The sequence below is a fragment of the Hevea brasiliensis genome, unplaced genomic scaffold (assembly GCF_030052815.1).
Source record: "Hevea brasiliensis isolate MT/VB/25A 57/8 unplaced genomic scaffold, ASM3005281v1 Scaf1, whole genome shotgun sequence".
Lineage (NCBI taxonomy): Eukaryota > Viridiplantae > Streptophyta > Magnoliopsida > Malpighiales > Euphorbiaceae > Hevea > Hevea brasiliensis.
Genome location: NW_026614585.1, coordinates 11,691,569 through 11,717,561, shown reverse-complemented (window position 1 = coordinate 11,717,561; position 25,993 = coordinate 11,691,569). Strand labels below are relative to the sequence as shown.

At 31.8% G+C, this 25,993-nt stretch overlaps 3 protein-coding genes, 1 long non-coding RNA gene and 1 other non-coding gene across 7 annotated transcripts; 2 read left to right on the top strand and 3 right to left on the bottom strand.

Moving 5' to 3' along the window:
- The first annotated feature begins 1,796 nt into the window (after window positions 1–1,796).
- LOC131176393 (small nucleolar RNA R71) lies at window positions 1,797–1,904 on the top strand. The gene has a single exon (XR_009146485.1). It is a non-coding gene; the product is annotated as a small nucleolar RNA R71 (small nucleolar RNA).
- Window positions 1,905–7,970: 6,066 nt separating this feature from the next.
- On the bottom strand, window positions 7,971–11,129 carry LOC110650921 (uncharacterized). Of its 2 annotated transcripts, XM_021806073.2 has the most exons (5): window positions 10,701–11,129; window positions 10,471–10,620; window positions 9,266–9,623; window positions 9,005–9,088; window positions 7,971–8,923 (listed from the first exon to the last, which is right to left on the bottom strand). In XM_021806073.2, the coding sequence occupies exons 1-5, from the start codon at window positions 11,049–11,051 to the stop codon at window positions 8,148–8,150; spliced, it is 1,719 nt and encodes a 572-aa protein (XP_021661765.2). In that variant the 5' UTR covers window positions 11,052–11,129; the 3' UTR covers window positions 7,971–8,147. The 2 variants fall into 2 exon arrangements, with proteins under 2 accessions (XP_021661765.2, XP_021661764.2); XM_021806072.2 differs by lacking the exon at window positions 9,005–9,088.
- Window positions 11,130–11,244: 115 nt separating this feature from the next.
- Window positions 11,245–14,772, top strand: LOC110650922 (histidine biosynthesis bifunctional protein hisIE, chloroplastic). Of its 2 annotated transcripts, none has more exons than XM_021806074.2 (7): window positions 11,245–11,397; window positions 11,501–11,725; window positions 13,089–13,334; window positions 13,414–13,509; window positions 13,614–13,765; window positions 13,854–14,058; window positions 14,362–14,772. In XM_021806074.2, exons 2-7 carry the CDS (start codon window positions 11,555–11,557, stop codon window positions 14,416–14,418), a joined length of 927 nt encoding a protein of 308 aa, XP_021661766.2. In that variant the 5' UTR covers window positions 11,245–11,397; window positions 11,501–11,554; the 3' UTR covers window positions 14,419–14,772. The 2 variants fall into 2 exon arrangements, with proteins under 2 accessions (XP_021661766.2, XP_021661769.2); XM_021806077.2 differs by having other exon boundaries at window positions 13,854–14,068.
- Window positions 14,773–19,625: 4,853 nt separating this feature from the next.
- LOC131176304 (uncharacterized) lies at window positions 19,626–21,723 on the bottom strand. Its single transcript, XM_058141308.1, has 2 exons — window positions 20,103–21,723; window positions 19,626–19,831 (listed from the first exon to the last, which is right to left on the bottom strand). Exons 1-2 carry the CDS (start codon window positions 21,721–21,723, stop codon window positions 19,626–19,628), a joined length of 1,827 nt encoding a protein of 608 aa, XP_057997291.1.
- A 2,442-nt stretch (window positions 21,724–24,165) lies between these two features.
- On the bottom strand, window positions 24,166–24,795 carry LOC131176332 (uncharacterized). Its single transcript, XR_009146443.1, has 2 exons — window positions 24,705–24,795; window positions 24,166–24,594 (listed from the first exon to the last, which is right to left on the bottom strand). It is a non-coding gene; the product is annotated as an uncharacterized LOC131176332 (long non-coding RNA).
- Window positions 24,796–25,993: the final 1,198 nt, after the last annotated feature.

Here is a 25,993-nt window from a genome sequence, read left to right as displayed (position 1 = left end):
CATATGCAGCTACATGAGGGTTGTCATAGTCTATGCCTCCTCCATGAACCAAACAATTTTCAAGTGGATCTTCTGGATATTTCTTTCTGAAGTGTTCTTCAACCAGCTCATCAATAATATCAACTCTCAAGCAAGTATCAGCTTCAGAATGATGTTTCTTCATAGTGCTATTAATATTGAAAACCAATTGCTCTTCACCAACCCTAAGAGTCAGCTTTTCTCCCTTAACATCAATCAATGCTCCTGCTGTAGCTAGAAAGGGTCTTCCCAAGATAATTGGGATATTAAAATCTTCCTCCATGTCCAAGATGACAAAGTCAACAGGTATGTAGAACTTCCCAACCTTCAGAGGCACATTCTCCAAAATCCCTTCAGGATACTTAATTGACCTGTCAGCTAACTGAAGAGAAATGTGGGTTGGTTTAAGATCTCCCATATTGAGCTTCTCATAAATGGAAAGGGGCATAAGGCTAACACTAGCCCCTAAATCACATAAAGCTTTTGTAGAACATGATTCCCCTATGTGGCATGGAATTGAAAAACTCCCTGGATCCTTGAGCTTTGGGGGAAGTTTCTTTGAAGGATAGCACTACATTCTTCTGTCAAAGCTACAGTTTCATCATCTTCAAGTTTCCTCTTGTTTGAGAGAATTTCTTTCAAGAATTTTACATAAGAGGGCATTTGTGAAAGAGCATCAACAAAAGGCACATTTATGTAAAGTTTCTTCAAAACCTCTAAGAACTTCCCAAATTGCTTATCAAGCTTGGCTTTTTGAAATCTTTGTGGAAAGGGAAGTTGTGGCTTGTAGGGCTCAGGAGGTATATACTTCTCTTCCTTCTCTTCAATTTTCTCTTTACATTTTTCTGCACTCTCTTGTTTTTCACTCTCATAAGTTTCTTTTTCATTTTCTCTCTTCTCACTGTTTTCACTCTTCTCATCATTTATAACTTTCCCACTTCTTAAAGTAATAGCTTGACACTGCTCTCTTGGGTTTTCTGGTTGACTTGGAAGTTTTCCAAAAGATTTAGCACCTGAGGAAGATGCTTGTTGTGCAATCTGATTTTCCAAAGATTCATTATGTGTTTGCATCTGTTCCAGCCTTGCTTTCATCTCTCTCATCTCCTCATCATGCTTATTTTTGTTAGCAAGAATCTGTTGTAATAAAGCTTCAGTGGTGGAATTTCGTTCTTGCTGTTTTGGTGGAGGGTTCATATTTTTCTACTGAAAATTAGGCAATGGTTGCCTATTTTGCTGATATGGAACTCCTTGTTGCTGATGTGGTTGAAAATTCTGATTTTGAACTTGATTTTGCTGATTTCCCCATGAAAAGTTGGGATGATTCCTCCAATTTGGATTGTAAGTTTGAGAATAAGAATTCCCCATTTGTTTGTTTCCATAATTACCAACATATGCTGCTTGTTCTCCATAATCTACTCCACAGCTGGTAGTTTCCTCTGCATAAGCCACTTGTTGTGAAGTTCCAACTGATGATGATGAACTAACCAACATACTCAGATCTTCCATCTTCTTAGCAAGGACATTTGTAAGTGCATCAAACTTTGCATTAATCATGTTGAATGGATCAAGATCATACATTCCAAAGACTTGCCTTTTGAGTTGGAGCTGGTCCTCTTGGACTACTCCAAAGATGAGTATTCTTTGCAATTTTCTCCAATAGCTCATAAGCTTCATCTTCATGCTTCATAATAAATTCCCCTCCTATTTGAGCATCAATAATCCCTCTGATTGCAGGAGTGACATTTGTGTAAAAATTCTGATTTATCATCCATTTTGGAATGGCATGATGTGGGCATAATCTCTCTAATTCCTTCCATCTCATCCATGACTCATATAAAGTTTCATCTTCTCTTGGTCCGAAGTTTGTCATTTGATTCCTCAACTCTTGAGTTTTTCCAGTGGAAAATATTGTGCAAGAAATGAATCACTGAGTTGCTCCCAATTTGTAATGGAGTTGTGAGGTAAAGAGTCAAGCCAATCCAATGCTCTATCTTTCAAAGAGAACGGGAATAGCTTCAATCTTGCTGCATCATCTGACACTCCAGGTTGTTTTTGCATGTCACAAATCATAGCAAACTTCTTCAGATGAGTATGTGGATTTTCAGAAGGATGCCCTCCAAATTGAGAATTCTGAATCATTTGAAGGACTCCAAAATCCATCTTGTAACTATTTGCATCAATTCTTGGTCTTGCTATACTCTCTCTCAAGTCATCAAAACGTGGAAAAGCATGATCCATCATACTTCCCCTAGGCACGTTTGCATTAACAACTTCTTCTCCTTGGGCTTCATTTTCATTGTTTTGACCATTTCCAACATTACCAACACCAATTCTAATTCTTTCATCAGCCATGTCTGCTTCTAATTCAGTTTCTCTCAAAGCTTCTTTCCTTATTCTGGTTTCTTTCTTGTTGGCTTTATAAAATTTCTCAATTTCAGGATTGAACAATAAGGATGTGTTACTTGTGCTTCTAGCTCTTCTCATAAAAGGTTAAAAGTACCTGAAAAAGAACAAACAAACACAAAATGAAAAGATAACAAAGATAAAACTATAAACAACTAAAATAATCAAAAATTCAATATTAAACAAACAACTCCCCGGCAACGGCGCCAAAAACTTGATGTGTCCCTACCGCAAGTGCACGGGTCGTTCAAGTAGTATAGAAAAAATATCATTCCCACGAGGAGTTGTGTTAATGATTGAATTTTTGATATAAAAAGTTGACTAAATTGAGCTATTTTTGAAATTAAAGTAATGAATTGATGGGTATTGAGAATATGAAATCTATGTATGCAAAATTAATAATCTATTCAACAATGTATTAATTAAACTAAAATTGCATCAAATTGAAATAAGCAAGTTCAAATATGGCAATATTCAAAATGGCAAGTAATTAAATTCGATTAGAAATTAACAATGGTAAAAAGGCGATTCCGGAGTTCGGGATTTCATATTCGAGCTATTTTGGGATTTTAAATTGGTTATCCAATCTTGTGAAACTAATGGGTTTTAAGGAGATTAATTCTTAAATCCTTTGAATTCCCTTTCAAGTGAGACAAAGAGTGCCTTAATCAATCTAATCCTACTTTCGTGGACTTAGAGTTAATTAAGACCCATTAAGTTCTTTAATTAATCTGTGAATCCTCTTAATCCTTAGCCTATTTCTAGGTCTAAGTTAATTAAGTCTAATTTCTTGATTATCTATCACAAGGCCTTCTCCTTTCGGTGCTTCAACCATGGATTAAGAACATTACTTAATGGGATCCTACACTAAGCATGTCATTAAGCACACAAGAAATGAATAAAACTCATTAAGACCACAAAATATGGATCACCCAATCAAAATCCACAAAATATCTCAAATATTACGACCCTTACTCCAGAATCAAAAGTAAACTACTCACTATCCATAATGCTTACAAGATATTATGAGTTTATAAGGAAATAAAGCTTTAATCTAAGCTAAGAAATAAGAAATTAAACACTAGAAATGTAGAAAAATGTAAGGGAAGAAAGAAATCTGCAAATCTTGGTTGAAAATGGTGTGGAAGGTGAAAGTGACTCCTCAAATTCTGCCACTCTTCTCCTTTCCTTTTCTGCTCCTTGTGCTCCCTCTCTAAAATGGGAAAATGAGACTATATATAGCATTTTTCTGACATGGAGCCCTAAAATGGTATGTTCTAGGAAGAATTATTTGAGGGAATCTTCTGCCAGCTCATTAATGAACCCTTTATGGATCAGATAAGTGGATCGCATAAGTTATGCATCCCTTATGCGATTTTACCGATTCTGGTTCACTTATGCAAAACTGCATGACTTGGTGCATAGGCTATGCAAAGTTCCGTGAAGGTGCATAAGGGAGGCGAGAATGTGCATAAGCTATGCAGTCTCCTTATGCACATTTCGGCAGGTAATGGAACAGTGATTTTTCTCCTTATGCAGATCCGCATAGCTTATGCGACAAGTTATGCACAATTTGGTCAATACATATTTCAGCTTGAAAACTTGTTTTTGACATCTTTGGCTGTAGAAATCACTCCTCAATGGTAAAATTTCTCTTCAGTCCTTCCAAAAACACCATTTTTCCTACAAAACAAAGTAAAATTTACAAATTAATCTAAAATTGACAATTATGAAAAATTAACTAAATAACTAATGAAATTAGCTAAAAGTGACTAATAATCAAATAAAATAGCTATGAATTTAAACCTAAATGATTATGCAAAATGTATGCATCAAAAAGTGAGGATAATATCATCCACATATAGTAAGCAAAATGCTTTGTGAGGGCCCTGTGTATAATGGAATAACGAAATATCGACTATTAATGAAAGAAAACCAAGTTGTAATAAAACTTGTATCAATTTTTTGTACCATTGCTAAGGTGCCTGTTTGAGCCCATACAATGGCCAATGAAGCTTACAAACATAGTTCGATTTATCTTTGTCAACATAGCCAGAAGTTTGAGTCATATACACAATATCTACAAAATCTCCATGAAGAAACACATTAGATACATCCAATTGTTGGACTAGTCAATCTTGTGAGATAGCAATACAAAGTAGTATGGTAGGCTTGATGATTGGTGAAAATGTCTCAACATAATTTATTCCAGGGCGTTGGTGATACCCTTTGCAACAAACCGAGCTTTATAGTGGTCAATGCTACCATCTGCTTTTTGTTTGAGGCGAAAAACCCATTTGCATCCTATAACATTTTGATCATCAGTCCTTGGTACTAGTTCCCATATGGCAGTTTGGAGTAGAGCTGAGATTTTAGAGTTCATGGCATTGCACCATTCAAGTGAGGTAACAGCATGGGAATATGAGGTGGGAGTAAAAGGTAATGTGGTTTTAGTAAAGGATTTGTGTTGAGGTTTCCTGTTCAAAGTCTTATTACTATAGGGTGAGTTTTATGAGGACACATCGTGGGTGGTTTGGGTGTGGATTGGTTGATCAACTACTAAAGAAAGAACAGGATTCAGTGATTGTAGTGGAGTTGGTGTGGGACACTAGCTAATAATCGATGGTGTAGAAGTTGCATGTGGGAGGCCACTTGTCATGGTGTTGGAGTTGGATACTAGTGTTTAAGGTGACATGGGAATGCTTGGGCTAGTGATGTGTTGGGTTGCATGGCTTGGTGTGGGAGGTGGGCCAAGTATGCTTGGCATATGATCATTGGCTGGTGGATGCTATGGCAAGATGGTTATGGATATCGATGTATGCATGGGATAGATGGGTGATAGTACAACTTGATCAAGTTCGTTCATATGGTGATTTAGATCCTTTGCATTTTCACTTGCCGAAAATGAAAATACCTGTTCATAAAACACAACATGGCATGAGATGTACTTTTTGTTATTAAAAGAATCCAAGTAGATATACCCTTTGTGAAGTTTACCATATCCCAAAAATACATAAGCTGTTGAGCGTGAGGCTAATTTATATTTTGAATAAGGTTAAAGCCAGGGATAACATAATGAACCAAACAATTTCAATTCAGCATAATTCGGTGGTATTTTGAACAATAATTGAAATGGATTAGAGGAGGAACTATTAGCTATGGGAAGTCTATTAATAGTGTAAACTGCAATGTCAAAGGCATAAGTCCAATATTTGTGTGGAACAGAGGCATGATAGGGTAATGCCATATCAGTTTCTACAATATGATGATGTTTTCACTCAGCACGCCCATTTTGTTTGGGTGTGTAAGGACATGACACTCTCTAGGTGATCCATGCTCCTGTAGATATTTAGTGCTCTACTAACTGACGAAATTGAATAAAAATAGGTAACACATCAGATTTTTGTTTAAGGAAGTAGATCCAACTATATTTATTATAATGATCATAAAAAAGGACATAATATTTGTAATCATCCACAAATTCAATTGGGGATGGTCCCCAAACATCAGAGCAAATAAGTTCTAATGGTTTTTAACCTTAGAATATGACTCATGAAATGGTAACTTGTGACTTTTGCTCACATGACAAGCTTTGCAAGGACTAAAAGTAGTCTTATTAAAGGAAAGATTATTATGACTAAGAACATGATGAAGAAAGCGATTGTTGGTGTGACCCAAATGAGCATGCCAAACAGATAACTCAGTTAAATTAGCTTGAGGAGATGGAGCTAGACGTAAAGGCATGGAATATAAGCGATCCTTACTGTGACCTTGGAAGAGCACTTTCTTCGTGGGGTTATCCTTTATGGCAAAATAATCATGGAATAACTCAATGAAAGCATTATTATGATTAGTAAAAGAATTAATAAATAAAAGATTTTTATGAATAGAGGGCGAACAATATATATCATGCATATAAAAAGAGACATCATTAGCAATCATTGAAGAAGAACCTTGGAAAGAAATTGGAAGAGTATTATCAGTCCCATGATGTAGAGTTGAATGAGAGATATTGCCATTGTCAGGAGTGAAATGGTAATTGGCCCCGAAACCTAACATCCATTATTGAACTTAATTATGTCCTATATTGGCATAATTAGACATGGGTCGAGGAAATGAGGGTGGGCGAGTGGCATTGACGGGTTATGTGACCATAGCCTTGACAATTATGACAAATAATTGTTGAAGGAGGAATGTATGCATTGGTGGCATTGTGGTTATTGGAGGTACGAGGATGAAATCTATTTTGTTTTGATGATGGAGTAAAAGGTTTCTTTTCAAAAAGATAAGCAGTTAGGGGAACTATATTTTCAATGGAAAGATTTTCCATAGCAAGTTGAGACTCTTCACTTAATAGGAGAGCCATAAAGATCATCATAGCAAATGAGTGAGTTTCATGCTTCAATTGCCCTTGTGAAGGGGCGATAGGTTGGGCCTAAAATGCCAAGTATATCATTGACCCAAATTTCTTCAGTAATGGGACTCTAAAGTGTTGATAACTGATTATAAATATGCTTGGCTTTCTTCATGTAAACTTCAATAGGATCACTGCCTTTGTTAAGATGCTTAAGCTATTTTCGAAGCTGCTAAATTTGTGTTCTAGATCTGGATGAGAATATGGTTTTTAGTTTGCATGCTTCTCTAGCAATTTTCAGTCCTATGATTTGTGGTAGCAATTTTTTAGAGATTGAACAAAAGAGACAACTCAAGACAATTTGATCTTGACAGAACTAGTTGATGTATTCTGGATAAGGAGAGTTGTCCTCTAAAGTTTGTGACGGAATTGGGCCTGATTCACTCACATGATGGGCAAGAGTATAACTATGTAGAAGAGGCAATATGAGCTTGTCACAACAAGTAGTTGTTGGAATTGAGTTTAACAAATAAATATGCAAATTCTATAATCTTAGATTACCTTTAGTAGAGCATAATGTAATACAATATAATCAATTATATATTGTAATTAAAGTTGTAATATAATATAATTATCTTTATATTCCTATATTTGGTTGCAAAATAAAAAATATAAATATTGTAATATAATGATAATTTTGATTTTAATATTTAATATATTTATAGTATTAATAATAAGTAATAATGATAGTGATGGTGGTAGTGACAATAGCAGTGGTTAAGATGTGGCAGCGGCAAGTTAAAATAATGGTGATGGTAATAATCAAGTGGTGTTAAAGGTGACATTGATAAAATGATGACAACAGTGGTCAAATAATTGTGATGGAATGGTAGTAATAAAGTGATGATGATAATAGTAACATGCAAAATAGTGGTAATAATAACAATAGTAACATTAGTGGTGGTGATGTTAACAAAAAATGGAAAAAAAAAATCAAATCAACTAATTATTATTACATAACATCCACATGTAATCACCATTATATTGCTTTAAATATAATTTATTACATTATTTAATTGTCACCCATTACATCAAATTTTTTCATGTTAACAAATAATATAATCAAATATGATAATTAACTTTGATTACATCATATCAAACATGGCCTGGTGCAAGGAGAAGGATGACAAATATATGCACAAACTCTGTAATTCACGCCATAACAGCATAATTTACATAATATATGAATATATTCTACATAAACTAGGACCAGCTAACGGGTTTCCTTTAAGAAATAACCTTAACATACGCACTTATTTTACAAATTAACTACAGATAGTCTGATTCTACATCCACACTGAGTTTTAATATATCATTGTTCCAGCCAAACCCTTGCAGTCTCCAATGCCACCTTCGCAGCACCACGCACCGAGTCTCTCTGGCGTTCCAGTTCTAAGGCTTCTGCCAACTTATCATATGCAGCCTCCATGCTGCTCTTTGACTCCAACATTTCCTTAGAAACTTCATCAACATGTGTTTTGAGGACCAATGTCTCTGCTTCACAAGAAGACAGTTGTTTCTCAAGTTGAAGAAGCATGGCCTTGACAAGTGATATTTCTTCCTCAAGTGACTGAAGATGATTACTGGAAGCACTGTAAGCAGTCACTGCCTCAGCATGGAGTCGTGAAACATTATCAAACTGAACTTTCTCACTGTCCAAAAGCTTGATTAGTTCATGAGAGGAGAGGCCTTTGCACAGGGACCCTTCAATTGTCTCAAGCCTTGACATATTGTGAATATATTCCTTCACCCTCTCTCCAAAGGGGCCACATTCAATGGACAGATTCTGTAAGGTTTTAAAAGTAGCTTCTGCCAACTTTACCATTGCTCCATGACGGTGTGGATTCATAGACTCAAGAGTATTAAGAAGAGCTTGCCCATATTCCTTTAAGATAGATTTTGCTTCGTCTTGTGTTATACCAAAAGGCTCATTAAGCCCTGAAGCCTCTTGAATAACACCACCTACAAGCTGAACATCCTGCCCAGGAGTAAGAGATAGTGGCGTATCAGTTTCATCACTACCTAGTAAGACAAATGATCCTTCATTTTCAGACGTATTTACATCGTCATCTAAGGAAGGGCAAATATCTGCAAAAAGATGCAATTGTCAGAATCCAGGATACAAGGAACAAGGTAAACGAACGAATGAAAACAGCCAGCCATGCTTACAACAAACGATAGGCACAACAGGAGGGAAAGCATGACGATCCAACCAATCATAGACATGTAGATGTAAAACCTGATAAATAAAATCTACCAAATACCAAAAAGGAAGAGAGAAATATTATCTCAATACCTTGGAATAGTAATGCTAAAAAAAAGTAATTTTAAATGCTAAAAAGAAACTAATGTCAATAGGCCTCACATTCATGCCCCCTGAAACCTAATACCCAAAAACAATAAGAAAAAGAAGTCCAGAGAAAGACACACCCTGAGTTATGGTATTCCCTGCAACAGAAATTTGCCTTGCTAACTCTTTCAGGAAATAAGACTTCGATTGACGCATACGTTGGAAAACTTGCAGTGGAACCTCTGACTCCACATCTTGCATGACAAGTTCCCAATTGTGCATTTCATCTTGCTCTGAAGGTATAACAATGATTGGCATATTTGAGGCATTTTCAGCACCTTCTACAATAGGTGACTCTGGCACTATCTTAGAACTGAATTCTTTATTGTCCAAGTCATTAATTGCACTGTTAGACCCATTGCTTTTACCCACATACTTTCGCATCATTGCATTCACTTCAGAATCTACCCATTGGAAAAAACTACAAGCTCCGTGATTCTGCATAAGCCACAATATTTTGATCAGAATCAAAACACACACAAAAAAGCACTTATTTTAAACCGTCAGATGAGGAAAAATATAACCCACAAGCAGCTCTATATTCTCGTTGTTGGAAGAACCTATTTCAAATGTCCACGTATTCTACTATTCATTGTAATACAGAAAGATAGGATACAAACCTTTGAAATGGAAAAAGGCTAATTCCTACTGAAATAGGTTTGTTTGGCATGAGATTGTACGGACAATTAATAACATTTAATAACAAATGAATATGCATAAACCAAGTCAAATACTACTAGGCTAAGAACATTATATACGAACTAAAGTAAGTAAAACAAACGGCGAAAAATGTTCTTTATTGTCATTTGTGAGCACACCAAGAGAAAACACCGATGAAAACAGACACACTATCCCAACATTACATTCTAAACAACTTGATAATTTCTTCCTAGCAAAAGCAGTTGCAGAAGGAGATGGCCTAAGTTGGAAAGTCCATTCTTTTACATTTCTCAATACAATCACATGTTTTGGTCTTGCAGCAAAGGCCATAAGACAATTAACAACTCCCAATTAACACAACCTATTAAGTCGAGCAAAATTCTTCAATTAGCCTAACCCAGATCAAACTCAAGGCAAAAACAGCTCATGATCAAAACTTAAACCAAACAGAAGGTTGTAGAAAATCTAAAACCATATTGAAAGGTAAAATTTGAATCAAATGCATTCACTTACACATAAGAATAAATACATGCACGCAGAAAAGATGATAATCGTGGCTAGATGGCACCCACTAAAAACCATATCATTGAGAGAGAAAATAAATCAACCAAGATGAAGAACACACCTTTTTAATCCTGCAAGCAAAGTACCAATTTTCTCCATTTGGCCCTGTGGATTCTCTGCTAAGATTTAGACTACAAAATCCAACACCACAAGGGCACATAGGAGCTCTATCACTTAATTCATCGCACCATTTAAAGAAGTTACAGTAGCCCTGAAAAAAAATCGGAAAATTAAGAACTAAAATACATATTCCCTTTGGTAAATAAGAAGTAAAAAAAGGGTGCACATTACATCAACCGTTGATCTATCACCAGGGCACCTATAGAACTTCCTCTCAGGATTTTTCTCCGTTTTGGAGGTGAGAATTTGGCAAGTGCCTCGACCACAAGGACAACGAATCGGTGGCAAACCAGAACCATTCGTGGAATTTGATCCAGGGCTGAAGGGCTGTGACTTCTTGGGCGTTTTGTTGGGGCATTCTTTGGCCCAATGGCCTTTCCTTCTACAACTAAAACACTCATTTCCTGATATTCTTTGAGGGGTTGCGGGTGCAGAAAATGGTAGCAGCGCCGGCGACGGTGGTGATGAAGGTGACGGTGGAGTTGAAGTACATGGGTTATTAGCAAAATCACACTCCATCATTGTCCCTGGCCACAGTGCGTACAGAGTGGACTTCAGTGAAGATTGTGAGAGAAGCAGCTGGAGAAAGCGAAATGTGGAGAGGAAAAACGGTCGAAAATGACGCCGTATTGTACGTTCAACGGCTTCTTAATTACGCTTTCACTTCATTGGTAGTTTCTTGGACTCCGTCACCCGTCAGTGACAATAAAAATATCTCTAACTCATTTAAAAAAAAAATTAGTTTTTTAATTAATTTTTAGATACACACGTCCTCTTTAAAAACCCTACACCGTCACTGCTGCTGAAGCCAGTAGCGAAACGCCGCAGCTGGTGGACTCAGTGGCCGAAGCCCTATCCTAAACCAGAGGTAAGGCATTGTGTTTGATTCAATTTGCTTCCATTAATTGAGCTTATATCGAGCTCTATACCATTTCATCGTTTGATGTTTGTGTATGCCTTGTTTTGGTCAGTTGCAGGATGAGCTTGATTTGAGCAAAGAAAGAGCATAGCTTTTTGTACTTTTAATGGCGGTTTCATCCTTGCGCTGCATTCAATCTCTTGGGTTTTCATCAAGAGGACGTGCCTTCTTCCCTGTTGGTGATTGCAGCCGAGCCAATGCCAGGAAGAGCATGAACTGTCGTTTGGTTTTTGCTTCTGCGAAGAATTCTGATAGAGATCTGTGTGTCGAATCCAAGGTACTTAATTTACCCATCTTTCTGTTTGATAAAGCCTTAGCTTTAATCTCTATGCATTTGTGTTTATTGCTGTATTGTGGTATCCAGACATAGTCAGATGCCTACTGTGTGTTGTTTTGGTAGGGATTGTTACATGTCTGGAAAATCAAAGAGAGGGAAGGAAATTTGATGGATGGGTTTCCCATCTTTCTATTTACCATTTCTTACGGGTGTCCATCGTTGCTCAATAATATTTTTTCAATTATCATTGAGCTACATCTGGACTCTACATATCTCTCATATGGCCACTGCAAACATTCACTGGTTCACATGTGTGTTTTGCATTTAGATAAAAGTTATTAATGGGTAGGCCAAGTTTTAAACCAATCGCGATTTCTCTACCAAAATGGTTTTTGCTCCCTTGTAAAAAGAAAGGGTAATTTCCTAGATGTACACTGGTACTTTTGCTTAGTATGGCAAGACTTTTGCACTGTGCTTTACAAGATCATGCTTTTGCTTGTTGAAGTTTTTAATATTTCCTTCACTTGAATTGAATGACCATGATCAACCAGACAGTCAGAAGTCTACCGTGTTTATTATGGTAGAGATTGTTACTTGTCTGGAAAATCAAAGAAAGGGAAGGAAATATGATGGATGGGTTTCCCATCTTTTGTTGACCATCTCTTGAAGGTATCCATCGTTGCCCAATAATATGCTGTTAATTATTATTTGAGCTACATCTGGACTTCACATTTCCCGCCACCTGTTCCCCCTTTTTATAAGATGGTAGAAACACATAATTAAGTTTTTTAATGCTATGGAATCACAAATATAATATGGTTTTGAAAATAACTTGCACTGCAGAAGGCTGAATAGCATATTACATTATGCTTCTGTATCTGGTTTGCATCCTCAATTATAGTTCTGTAATCTGTATTACATCATTATAGAGGGAGAAGGCCTTTGTGTTACTTTTAGCTCTAAACATTTCATTGATGGTCCAGTTTGATCTTTCACCACTGAATAACTTTGTTTATGTTTTTTAAAAGAAAGGCTCAATACTGTTCAAGCCTGCTTGTTTTTTGCCATCTTGGCTTAGCTGGCTAGTTTAAATGTTTATGAATGCAATTCTCATGTTATGCAAATTAGCTTCTTGATGTTCTTGGTGATTTCTTTGTCAAGAGTTTCAACATTTATAAATAATGCGATCATATACTGTAATGCTAATGTGGCCCTCATGTTAGTTTTGTATATGATGGGGAGCAAAAAAATACATGCCACTGCACATGCATTTATTTCAAATCCTATTTGCTCATATCCTTCTGTTATTTGATTTCCGTATAATTTTAAGCAGGAGCAAACTAGCTAACTGTCTAAATTTTAGGTTGAGACATTGTTAGACAGTGTAAAATGGGACGACAAAGGTTTGGCAGTGGCTATAGCTCAAAATATTGACACAGGAGCCATATTAATGCAAGGCTTTGTGAACAGGGATGCATTAGCTACAACCATTTCCTCTCGAAAGGCAACATTTTACAGTCGGTCACGTTCGTCTTTGTGGACAAAGGGAGAAACCTCCAAGAATTTCATCAATGTCCATGACATCTTTCTTGATTGTGATCGTGACTCTGTATGTTCTCGACAATCTGGTGGAAATCATGAAGTGTTCTTTGTAAATTCTGTTTTGAATTTATTTGTTGCTGTTGCAGATAATTTACCTTGGGAAACCTGATGGGCCTACCTGCCACACAGGGTCAGAAACTTGCTATTATACATCAGTTAATGATTTTCTAGAACATAAGCAGGTCAACTAATTTTCCTTAAAGTGATTAATCATGCTTTAGTTTTGCATACGTTGAAAATTATATTAATTTATGGATTTATAATAAAATTTGATTATCCATGGCAGATTGAGGGCAGTAGACAGGCATTGACAACTTTGTATTCATTAGAGTCCACAATTTCCCAGCGCAAAGCAGAATTAGCAGTGCCACAACATGTAAAGCCCTCGTGGACTAAACGATTGCTACTCGATAGCAAATTCCTTTGCTCAAAAATCAGGTACTTTACTTTTTATTGTTTTTTAGTTTTGTGAAAGTTTGTTCAGATTTTTACAATTTTAGATTTTTACTAATTATGTATGTTGTAGGGAAGAGGCAGATGAGCTATGCAGAACAATAGAGGAGAATGAGCACGGCACACGTACCGCATCAGAGATGGGAGATGTGCTATACCATGCTATGGTTCTGCTGGCACTTAAAGATGTGAAAGTAGAAGATGTGCTAGATGTTCTTCGACATAGATTTTCTCAATCGGGTATTGAGGAGAAGAGAAGTCGCGGACAACAAAACGAGGCATGAATCTGTATGCACAACCATGCTGCAATCAATGGGTTTTCATCTATGAAAAATCACGTCTTCATAACGTGTGCCATAACAGATCTTATCTCTTGAATAAAATCTTTAATTATACTGTAACTTATCTTGTTTACACCAACATGTTTATTATCTTTTTTCATAACAGATGAATAATAGCATTCAAACATTCGAACTCTGTTTTAGGATGTACCCAGAGCGGGACTAGCATGTTATTCTTTATTTAGTACGGGCAGCGTACAATTTATGACTGCCGGCTTACACTGTATATTCACTGCACAGGCGATGGAGGAGGATGGATCTTGGATGTGGTTTCAAACACTTTGCCCATGCACTTGAAGATATCACAACCACATCCCTCAGCGCATTTTGACAGGTTCGACTCTTCACTTGTTGCACTTTTGACAACACATTGGACAACATTTTGCCCACAGCTTGCCAAGCATTGTTCCACTGAATCGTCACCGTGAACCTGTGCTGCTCTGTAGAGTATCAGCAGCAGCAGCATTGCAGGAATATGAATATGCATTCGTGATTTGGTCTGTGAATCCATTCTGGTTCTGGTGTGATGGTTGTCAATTTATGTTTGAAGAGTTCTGCTCTTGGAGGAGGGATGACTGTTATTGGACTTTAGCAGCACGGCAAAATAAACTTAAAAAAATAATAATAAATGACTTATTTATTCATAGAAAACAGTTTTTTATTTTTCATATGAAAATTGTGTTTTAAATAATTTTTAATTCAAAAAATTAAGAAAAAAAATTATTATCTTTTATATTTTAAAAAATAAATAACCGTATAGCATGTTAAAAACTTATAATTATTAAAATTATGATTAATTTTATTATTTTAAATAAATACTATTCTAAATAACTACTCAATTTTAGATGTAAGAAAGCTATAGGATAATTTAGTTATATATATATAATTTATAAAATGCGTAATATAGGTTTTCTTTCACAAGAATTATCTTGTAAGTGTCAAAATTTATATTAATATCAAAATTTATTTTAATTTTATTAATATTTAAATTATTGAATTAATTTAAATAAAAATAAATTAAAAAAAATAAAGCTAAAATTGAACTAAAATCAATCACAGTTGAAAATTAATTAACAAAAGAAACAAAGAATAAAATAAAACAAATCAAAAGCTTTACTTAAATCATAATTATGCAATTTTACTATATTTTATCATATAATCAATTTAATTATCGGAGTAAAGACAATCATTCCAAGACATTATTAAACTTTTCGAATTAATCAAAATAACTCAAATTTCACAATCAGACTTATTTGGTTAACTAAAATATTAGAAACTTAAGTTATCAAAAATACCCCATACTCAATATGATTTATTTAATATGTTTTAACATGATTGAATATTATTTAATTTTTATAAAATAATATATTATATAATTTTTTTATTTTTTTTTCCTTAAATTCATATATTAAATTAATTTTAACAAAAAATAAAAGTCAACTATAATAAAAATAAAAAATAATTACACCAATATTTATTAATTTATTATTTTTAATAATACTATATATTCGTGATTCCTATATTGCCAACACTTATGATCCCTCCTATTGCCACTATTGCCATCATTATCATTCTGATAGGGATAAGCATAAAAGAGTATGTTTAAAAAAAAAATATTTTAAACTTTAATAATTTTATTATATTTTATAGTATTATAAATATTTAAATAAAATATCAATGATCATTAAAATGGGTAACTAAATCATCAAATAATTGTTTTGTAGCGTTAAAAATTTAAAAGAAATTGATGGTTTTTCATTATTTTCAAAAGTTTTTGTAATAAAAAAAAATAAATTATTAATAAAAAGTAAAAAGAAAATAAAATGTATAATCGTATTAATAGGCAAATGAGATTAAAAAAGTGATGATAATTTTATTACATTTTATGGTATTATAAATATTTAAATAAAATATCAATGATCATTAAAATGGGTAACTAAATCATCAAATAATTGTTTTGTAAGGTAAAAAAAATTAAAAAAATTAATGGTTTTTCATTATTTTAAAGAAATGAGATAAAAATAATAACATATTAATGAAAAATGAAAACAAAAGAAAATATATAATCATATCAATGAAAAAAAATAATCAAATAAAACTCTTGTACTTTCAATTGATGGTTAGATAAATTCAAAATTAAATAAACTCTTGTGCTTCTTAACTAATACCAAAGAAGTTCTCACCTAACAAAAATTATTTTCTTAGCAATACAATATTATTTTCTCTTTTTTAATAATAAAATATTAAAATAATAATTTAACATTAAATAATTTTTATTCATAATATTCTTCAATTTCTTTTTTATTTTATTTTAATTAAAAATAATTAATAATTCATATTTAAAAATTAAGAAAAAAAAAATTATTATGTTTGGAAGTACACAAACTATGACACGTTGAACCTTTCAGGGACGAGGGAAGTGGTTAGGTATATGGCGAGAAACTGGTACAAATGGAGTTAGGTGTGGCTAAAGACAACTTAATAACTACCAAACTTCGTAGTAGGCTGAGCCTCCACGTTGCTTTGTCCCGCAACAACTTCTCAATTAATAAAAAGAAAATCAAAACCCCATCTTTAAAAAAAAAAAAATTTACAATTTAATTCTTGAATTACAATTTAATTCTTAAAATTTATTTTATATTATATTTCACTTTAAAATTATTTATTTATTTTTTAAATTTTCCATTGTATCATATTTTAGTTTATATAATTTTAAAATATAGAAAAATTTATTCATTCTATTAGTGAATTAAATATAGGGACTAAATTATTTATATATTAAAATTAAAGAATTAAATAATTTAAATTTTCAAATTTAGGGACTAAAATATAATATAAGGTAAAATATAATATAATCTTAAATATTAATTAATTAATTAATTAATTTAATATGTATTAAAAAAATAAAATTTATTAATTTTAAAAATAATTTAATAATATGAGTTATTTAATTTTTAATGGAATAATATAAATAGAGGGTAAATTAAAAAAAAATTACACTTAATTATGTTAACTATTTTTCTTATTAAAAAATTACATATTCTTAAATTATATATATAAAAAATAAATTTATATTTATGAGATAGAGGGGTATATAATTTTTTTATTTAAATTGCTATTAATTTATTAACATAGGTGGCAAGTGGGAGTTATAAGGTCCCGTAAATAGGATAATGCATAAAAATTCATTACTAAATGATTTAACGACGGATTTGTAATCGAGTTTTGTTCATTGTAGTGAGTCTCGTTGTTAGTTCATTTAGCAATAGATTTTAACTTCTGTTGCTATTAGCAACAGATTTAGTAATGGAATTATCTATTGCTATTAGTAATGAACGAACAATGTTTTTTGTTACTAATTTAAATAATTTAAAAAAAATAGAAAAATTAATAAAAAAATAAAAATAATCCGTTGCTATTTGTAATTGATTTGTAATTTGTTAATAATTTGCTCATTATTTAATATTATAAATTTTTAATTTTAATATTAAATTTTAAAATTTTAATATCATAACCGATTTAAAAATTTTAATTGATACATAAATTTTTATTTATAGTTATTATATTTCAATTAATAGTTACTATAGATACATTATAATGAGAGTAAAAAGTATTATTTAAAAAAAATGGTGAAAAAAAGAATAGAGGGAAAATTATATTAATGAAAATGGAAAATAAAAGGTAAATAATAAAAGTGAGGAAAATGAGAGGAAAGTGAGAAAATGAGAGAAATGATAGAAGAAAATGAGAGAGAATGGAAGAAAGTGAGGAAAATGATAAGAGAAAATGAAGAAAATAAGAGAAAAAGTGAGAAAATGAAAGAAAAGAAAAGAAATTAACAATAGAAAATAAAATAAAAAGAAATAAAAAGAAAAAAAATGAAAAAAAAAGTGAAAAAAAATGAAAGAAAATGAAAAAAAAAGAGATTTAAGAAGAAAATGAAAGAAGATAAAAAAAAATATTTAAAAAGAAAAGAAAATAAAAGGGAAGAAATTAATTATAGAAAATCAAAGTAAGAAAAATTATAAAATTGAGAAAAAGAGAAAAGAAAATAAGTGAATGAATGACATGAGAAAAGAAAATATTGCGTTTGAATAAATATAAACATGAATTAATAACGGATTTAGCAATGTATTACAAATTTGTTATTAAATTTAGACACTAAAATTTATTTTTCTCCCAAAAAAATAATAATTTCAAAATCCGTTGCTAGTTAATAATAGATTTTAGAAACTGTTACTAAGTATAATTATATACACTTTTAAATTTTTAATGACATATTTTTTCCTTCATAAAATTAGCAACGATATTTAAAATCTATTGTTAATATTATAAAACAATTTTAATGATGATTTATAAAATTTATAAAATTATATTTTTAATTTTACAAAAATAACAACGAATTAAATAATCTATGTTTTCCTAGTTGAATTAAACTCTTTCTCTCTCTCTCTCTCTCTCTCTCTCTCTCTATATATATATATATATATATATATATCAACACCACATTTCTTTTTAATTTTTTTGTTTTACCAATTTTCAAAAGGAGCTAATAGCCCCATAGATACTATAACATTCAACAATTGTTAATTTTATCCTGGATGATAGCAATTGCAATTACATTTAGATCCAAGAGTCATAGTAAAATGAAAACTAATTGAACCTAAATATTATATATTTCACATATCAATTAAGTCTAGCTAAATCTCTATTTTCTTTTTATCAAGGTTTTTAAATTTGACTCAATTAATAAAGACATGAAAATTGAAAATGTAAAGTTTAACCGAAATCGAATTGAAACACTATTAATTTTAAATATTATTTAATATATATTAAATTTATATTATGTAATTACTAATCTTTCATTTATTGGTATTAGTACGTTAAATTCTGGTTATTAATATAAGTATATATATTAAATTAATATTATATTTATACTATTTAATAAATTTTAAATTTATGTTGTGCAATTTATAATTTTTTGTATATCAATATTAGTATGTTAAATTAATAAATATAGTTTTAGTATATTAGTTTCTATACCAGAAATATGTTTTTAATATTTAATTTATTATTAAATTCAAATTAATATTACTTAATTTTAGTGGACAAGTATTCTATAAAATTAATTATCCAAAAATACTGATAATAAATTCTCCTACTTTATTACCCTATAAAGAATTGCTAAGTATGTTTAATTAATGACTATCATGTGTATAAAATGATGTATGATACATTATAATCAGGATGGGTCTTTAGATAAAGGACGTGTGTACAACCTCCAGAGGTAATATACCTTCGACCTTTTCAATTGAAAAATGCACCTAGCTCAATCACAATAGAAGTCACTTGTTGTGACGGACCACATACCCGTAGTGCTAATGGAAGGATATACTCAAATAGAATATGAGAGTCATGAGTTTTCAATCCACTAATCTTACGTTCCTTAATGTTAACACACCCAGAAATATTAGATGCATAACCATCAGGCATTTTCACATTCTTCACAACTTCACAAGAATTTCTCTCTCTTTCTTTGTCATTGTAAATGATGCCGGAGGTAATTTGCTCCTACCACTTTCACTTATTTGTGGATGTAATTCACTTATAATACCCATGTCCACCAAGTCAAGGTGAGCCTTAAGATTATCCTTGGACTTACCATCGATATCTAATAAAGTGCCAATTACATTATCACACTCATTTTTCTCTATATGCATCACATCAAGATTATGACGCAATAAACTATGTTCCCAATATGGTAAACTATAGAGAATACTTTTCTTTGTCCACCAATCCTTTGCATTATTAGAATCTTCAACCACATTCTCTATTGTTTCTTCAACCAATGCACTAGCATCCTCTTCTCTATTTCTTTTCCTTCCAAACTTTTTTATTTTTCTTTGTCTTTTTTTGCCCAACTTGAGATACTTTCCCCAATGTAAATTGGATAGTATGTAGTTGTTTTACTACACCACTACCTAAAGCTCGTAAAGGTGTTGGTCGCAGTTCCTCAGTACCATCAAAGAAATTTTTTTGAAATCGAAATTCATGCCCCTCATGTAACCATCTCCTATGACCCATATAGCAATATTTTCCACTTTTATATAACCATCTTGAGCATGTGAATTCAGCACAACAAGGACATGCAAAAGCTCCCTTTGTGCTCCAACCAGACAAATTTGCATATGCTGGAAAATCATTGATTGTCCACATTAAAGTAGCTTTCATTAAGAAAGTATGCCTAATGGAAGCATAATAGGTCTCAACCCCTTCCCATAATTGATTTAACTCCTTAATTAAAGGTTGTAAATACACATCAATATCATTTCCAGGACTCTTCTCACCAGGGATGATCATTGATAAAATGAATGAGGATTGCTTCATACATGTCCAAGGAGGCATATTATATGGGAATAATATAACAGGCCATGTGTTGTAAGTAGTGCTCATAGTCCTAAATGGATTAAAACCATCAGTAGCAAGACCAAGCCTCACATTCCGTGCATCAGAGGAAAATTCTGAAAATTTGGAATCAAATTCTTTCCATGCTTTTCCATCAGTAGGATGTCTTAGTAATCCATCTTTTATGCAACCCTCTTCATGCCATCTCATGTCTTTAGAAGTTTTAACAGATGCAAATAACCTCTGAAGCCTAGGTATAAGGGGAAAGTAACGTAAAACTTTAGCTGGTTTCTTCTTCCTAATAGAAGACATTTCTACTCTGTCACCTTCTGAATTCAACTGTTCATTCTTCTTTACAACCCATCGACAGGATCCACAAACATGACACAATTCTTGCTTCTCCCTTTCTCCCCAAAACAACATACAATCATTTATGTAAGAGTGAATCTTCTCGTAATTGAGACCTAATGCTCTAATGACTTTTTTAGCTTCATAATGAGATTTAGGTAGTGATGTACCTTCAGGAAAAGCATCAACTAACAACTCCAAAAGCATTGTAAATGATTTCCCCGTCCATCCATTTAAGCATTTTAAATGGTACAATTGCAAAATGAAAGATAACCTAGAAAAGGTTTTGCAACTGGGGTACAACTCTACATTCACATCTTTCAATAAATTTTCAAATTCACTTGTCCTTCTACTAGAAGTATCTTCTGATTGTTCTATATTAATCTCATCAAGTTGTGATTCATTCTCGACTCTATCTTTTTCATAATGTAATTCCTCGACATCTTGTCTAACTCTATAATTTCCTTGACCAGAAACACCGAACAAATCACGTAGTAATCCTATAATGTCATATAACCTTCTTGTATTTAAGGTTGTGGTATTACATTCTTCTATATGTTCTGTAGTATGAACATATGTGGTGTGTTGTGAGGAAGATGATTGATCAATATTGGTGGTTGGATTCTCCCCATGACATATCCATTTAGTATATCCCCTTAAAAACCCATCACATATAAGGTGTACTCTAGCATCATCATAACTTTGCCAAGAACGATTAACACAGTGAATGCATGGACATAATATCTTCCCACATTGAGATGCATTATGGAATGCAAAATGAAGAAATTCAGTAACTCCTTTTTTGTACTCATAACTATTCCTAGGCTTGTTCATCCAACTCCTATCCATTTCAGAACTATGCAACTACTACCTGTAAAAATGTAGAAAAAAAAAATATATATATATATAAAATAAGCAATTCAATAGCATTTAAGCCTTTTTGGTTAAGGATGAGTATTACGAAGATGTTGATATACCAAGTAATCTGATTGACAAATTAAATGTGTAGTTATATTGGTTTCATGTCAATTTTCTAAGCTTTGGTACATGTTCTGGGTGGATAAAGTAGAGTAATGGTCAAAGCAAATTATATAGATTTGAAGATGGAGTAGATGGACAAATTAAATGTATAATTGTATATAGATATGTAGATTCATATCAGTTATTTGCTAGAAATTACATGATTTAATATTATTGAAACTTTACGATGGTCCATTTATTTTCTAGATTGATCATTATATAAATATCTTTGTTTAGCAAATTAAGGAATTAATAACTTTTTCTCATAATGTTAAAAGTGTATGTATAAATGTTTGCCATTTTACTTTCTTCTCTTTAATATACCTAATTCTAGATAATAGTTAATATAGGGAAAAAAAAGAAAGAATTAATTTTAGATTTTATAAAATGCAAGAGCTTAATTAGTGAAAATATAAATTTTATTCCTTTGTCACTTTATTAAAAAAAAAAAAATAATTTCACTTTCACTTTGAAAAGCTGCAACATGTCCATGTGGACCTAAAGTGTAATAGGTTATGAGTTTATTGATTTATTTGTCACAGCCACACATGAGCCCAAGTATTAAGCCCCATTTAACAATGAATTTCAGAATTAATTTTTTTAAAAGATAAATATTATTCTAAATATTATTAAAATTTTATTTTACTATTTTTATAATAAAATATATTAAATTTAATTTTAATATTTTCTAACTAATATATTTAAGAAAAATATACTTTCAATAGCTGTTTTAATAATAGTTTTAAATAAGTCTTAATTTAATTCATTTAAGTTGATAAGGTGTAAGTTAATGCATTTTTTAGGTTTTTAATCATTGTATAAATAAAAAAATAAATAATAAGATAATTAAGAAAATTATACTTAATTTTATATATAGTTATAATAAATAAGATTTTTCTTTTAATATAAATACACATATCATGGTTATGTCAACCATCAGTTATAATACATTCATAATGTTTTGTTATTTTTAATGTGCATAAATAATTTGTCCATTTAATATTAATTTCAAAAATAAAATTTTATTATTAATGGGTTTTGAAAAGACTATTATAATGCAAATAAAAAACTGAAATGAAGATTTAAGAATCAATTATTTTGAGACTGAAACAATTAACCGTTAATATTTCAAAGTTACCAAATGGGTTCAAGTTGTTGGAACTCAAAAGCTATACACTATATAAATCAAACACCCTTAAGTAAGAGTTAGTTGTTAGCTTTTGGGTTGCAAAAAGTGCAATTAAGGCTTCAATATAGGGGTAAGAAAGGAATTAAAGCTAACTAATCAAGATCACTCCATTGCTTACATATTTTCTAGATTTTTGGGCAGCATGTTTTCTAGTTATTTAGTGCAGTTTTGGTAATATTATTCCAGGACTGATCAAAGACAAGGAGCGGAGACATTTGATAGATTTGGCAAGAATACTCATCCCCTACCAAACTTCTATCACTAGAACAATACTAATGATCTATTAATTATAGGTTAATTGCATGTGAAGTATGGAACAGTAGTTACCTAAGGCCCAAAACCACTTATACATATAATTATTTAAGTTGCAGCTAGGATAATTGATTAATGTAGAAATAAAATGGTTCATACTAGTAAAAAGCATAGTGAAAGAGAAAAAGGAGAGGATAAATTTGGCACTTAAAGCAATTAGATAATAAGAAAAACTGAGGGAAAAAAGTTGTGATTAAAAGTGGATTACTAATGCTTGGAGAGCAATGAAGAAACAAGTAAAGGCATTTTGAGCCAAAATAAAATGTGATTAAAAGTGGATTATTGATACTTGGAGAATAATTAAATAACAAGCAAATACATCTTTAAGCATACAAATCATGTCTTTGCACATTTCAACTGCAAATAACAAGAAAATTATTAAAATAAATAGCCTAAGAAATAACAACAAATTTTGATTTAATTATGGATATGGACTTTCTATACTGATAAACAGGAAAAATCCAAAATATATCCATTCTAGTATATCCAAAAGTCTTAATATCATCCAACTTTAATGTCTACCACCAAAATCAAAGGTTAGATACCCAATATATGATACACATATAATAAATCAAAATATACAATCACCACAGAAACAGTAATAAAAAAGGAAATAGTTTATATACATATCAAAAATCCCAATTTTAATTGCAAATCAAAATCCCAGTTCATCAATAATAAGAATTAAAATCCAAAATCCCAATTTTAATCCCAAAACACACCAAACAAGACCCCCTATCACTCACCACCAATCCACAAACAATCAAACAAGATCAAATCAGACAATACCCATTAAGTTTCAGCCAAGCATTCATAAAACATAAGCGAAAATAATATAGAAACCATCAATATGGAATTAAATAGCGTACCAGTAGAATGACCATTATAGCATAAATCACCACCAGTGATGAATAACCAGACCATCGATGCCTTAGACACTGATGAGTACCAGCGGAAATCACCAAAGTTGAACCACAGATATTACTTTGTGTGTACCCAAATGAATACAAGCAGAACTGAACCACAATATAAAAATAAAAATAAAATTAAAATTATATTGAGTACCGATAGAATGATGAGTACCATAAAAATACCACAAATGATGAATACTTTGACTATCGATGCCTTAGAGATTGATAAGTGTCAACGGAAATCACCAAAATTGAACCATAGCCGACACTTTGTATACCCAGTCGATACTGTGTTTTTTTTTCCAGAGAAAATAGATGGAGAACAGTTAGGGAAAAATAATATTGTAAGATTTTGAGTGCATTTTTTTAGCAGAATGAGGACTCGTGCGTGGAAACACCTTTTAATTTACTGATGCTGCAAAGATAAGAGGCGGTTTGTAAAATGGTCTCTGGCATTTGCCTTATTTGTAACCATTTAGAGTTTTAGAGTCAATTTTAAAAACCGCCTCTATTTAATTCTCGAGAAAGAGTCATTTTCTTGTAGTGTCTACAGTGGAATGTACATACGACTTTGAAAATCAAAGTGTAAAGGGTACTCGACCAATGTGAGATAGAGAGAGCGCCCCAGAACTCATATACAACGGCCTTGGACTCTTAACAAGCTACCAAAATACATAAAGGTCGGCCTCATTTATCTAGGCCTAATTGTATTATTACCAAGTCGTCTTAATAAATATATGAGCTAAATTAAACATTTTGTTGAATAAAAACTAATAAAAAATACCTAAAACTCGTTCCTCCAATATGACCCATTAAAATTATCGAGTATTGATCAAATTTTATAACTTTCAATGATTCGAAGTGGCCATAGATTCGATTCTGATTTTTCTAATTGAAGTAGTTGAGTCATTACAGATTTGACAACATTGAATTTGATTTTTTTCAATGATATTACTTAGTATAGAAATAATTGAAGGTCAAAATGTTTATTTGAAGGTGAATATCATTTGTGCTGACTGTAATCAAGCACACATATCTAAAAGTACAAAAATGACAAATTTCAAATACAGATGTGATGGAACTGATACCTTTTTTTTTTTATCAGCAAGTTATAATTGCATTTCATAGCCCAATGGATAAATAAGTAAAGAGAGTTTCAATATATAAATAAAATCCATAAAACCAAGATTAATCCCTTACTAAATAAATAAGCCTAGCCCATAACCAAAAAACCTTACAGAAGCAACCAAAACCTAGAAGCTTCTCTCTTCTTTTCATTGTCAGCAACAAGGACTAGGCTAGAGCAAGTCGCCGGAGGCCATGCATGGAGCTTTCTTCATTCACAGACCAGCAGATGCAAGCACCACTAGCACAAATAGACCTACTTTACCAAATGGAGAAAACCAAGGGAGGATTTTCTCTCTCTAAACTAAAACGGAGGAAAAAAACTCTAGATGGGGCTGATACTAACCCCTAAAAATGATACAGATGGTATCCGAGTAACGGATAATCAAATAAGGATTGAGTTACCATATGTAATTTGGATAGTCGTCTTGTTTATCTGAAATTAAATAAGGATTTCAAGATATTTATCGTAATTATTGTTCTAATATTAATAAAACTCTCATATAATCTAAACTTTACGTTTTATTTTGATACTAATTTAATAGGAGACAAACCTAAAACT

Bases quoted from the DNA above. Each gene is read 5' to 3' on its own strand.
- LOC110650922 (XM_021806074.2), top strand. From the start codon at position 11,555: ATGGCGGTTTCATCCTTGCGCTGCATTCAATCTCTTGGGTTTTCATCA. The intron at 13,335-13,413 runs GTATGTTCTCGA...TTGCTGTTGCAG, and splicing joins TTGATTGTGATCGTGACTCT to ATAATTTACCTTGGGAAACC. The intron at 13,510-13,613 runs GTCAACTAATTT...TATCCATGGCAG, and splicing joins ATTTTCTAGAACATAAGCAG to ATTGAGGGCAGTAGACAGGC.
- LOC131176304 (XM_058141308.1), bottom strand. From the start codon at position 21,723: ATGGATAGGAGTTGGATGAACAAGCCTAGGAATAGTTATGAGTACAAA. The intron at 19,832-20,102 runs GTAGTGGTGTAG...TGATGCATATAG, and splicing joins AACACCTTTACGAGCTTTAG to AGAAAAATGAGTGTGATAAT.
- LOC110650921 (XM_021806073.2), bottom strand. From the start codon at position 11,051: ATGATGGAGTGTGATTTTGCTAATAACCCATGTACTTCAACTCCACCG. The intron at 9,089-9,265 runs GTGTGTCTTTCT...GGTATTTGGTAG, and splicing joins AGGGAATACCATAACTCAGG to ATTTTATTTATCAGGTTTTA. The intron at 8,924-9,004 runs GTAAGCATGGCT...ATCTTTTTGCAG, and splicing joins TGTTGTGCCTATCGTTTGTT to ATATTTGCCCTTCCTTAGAT.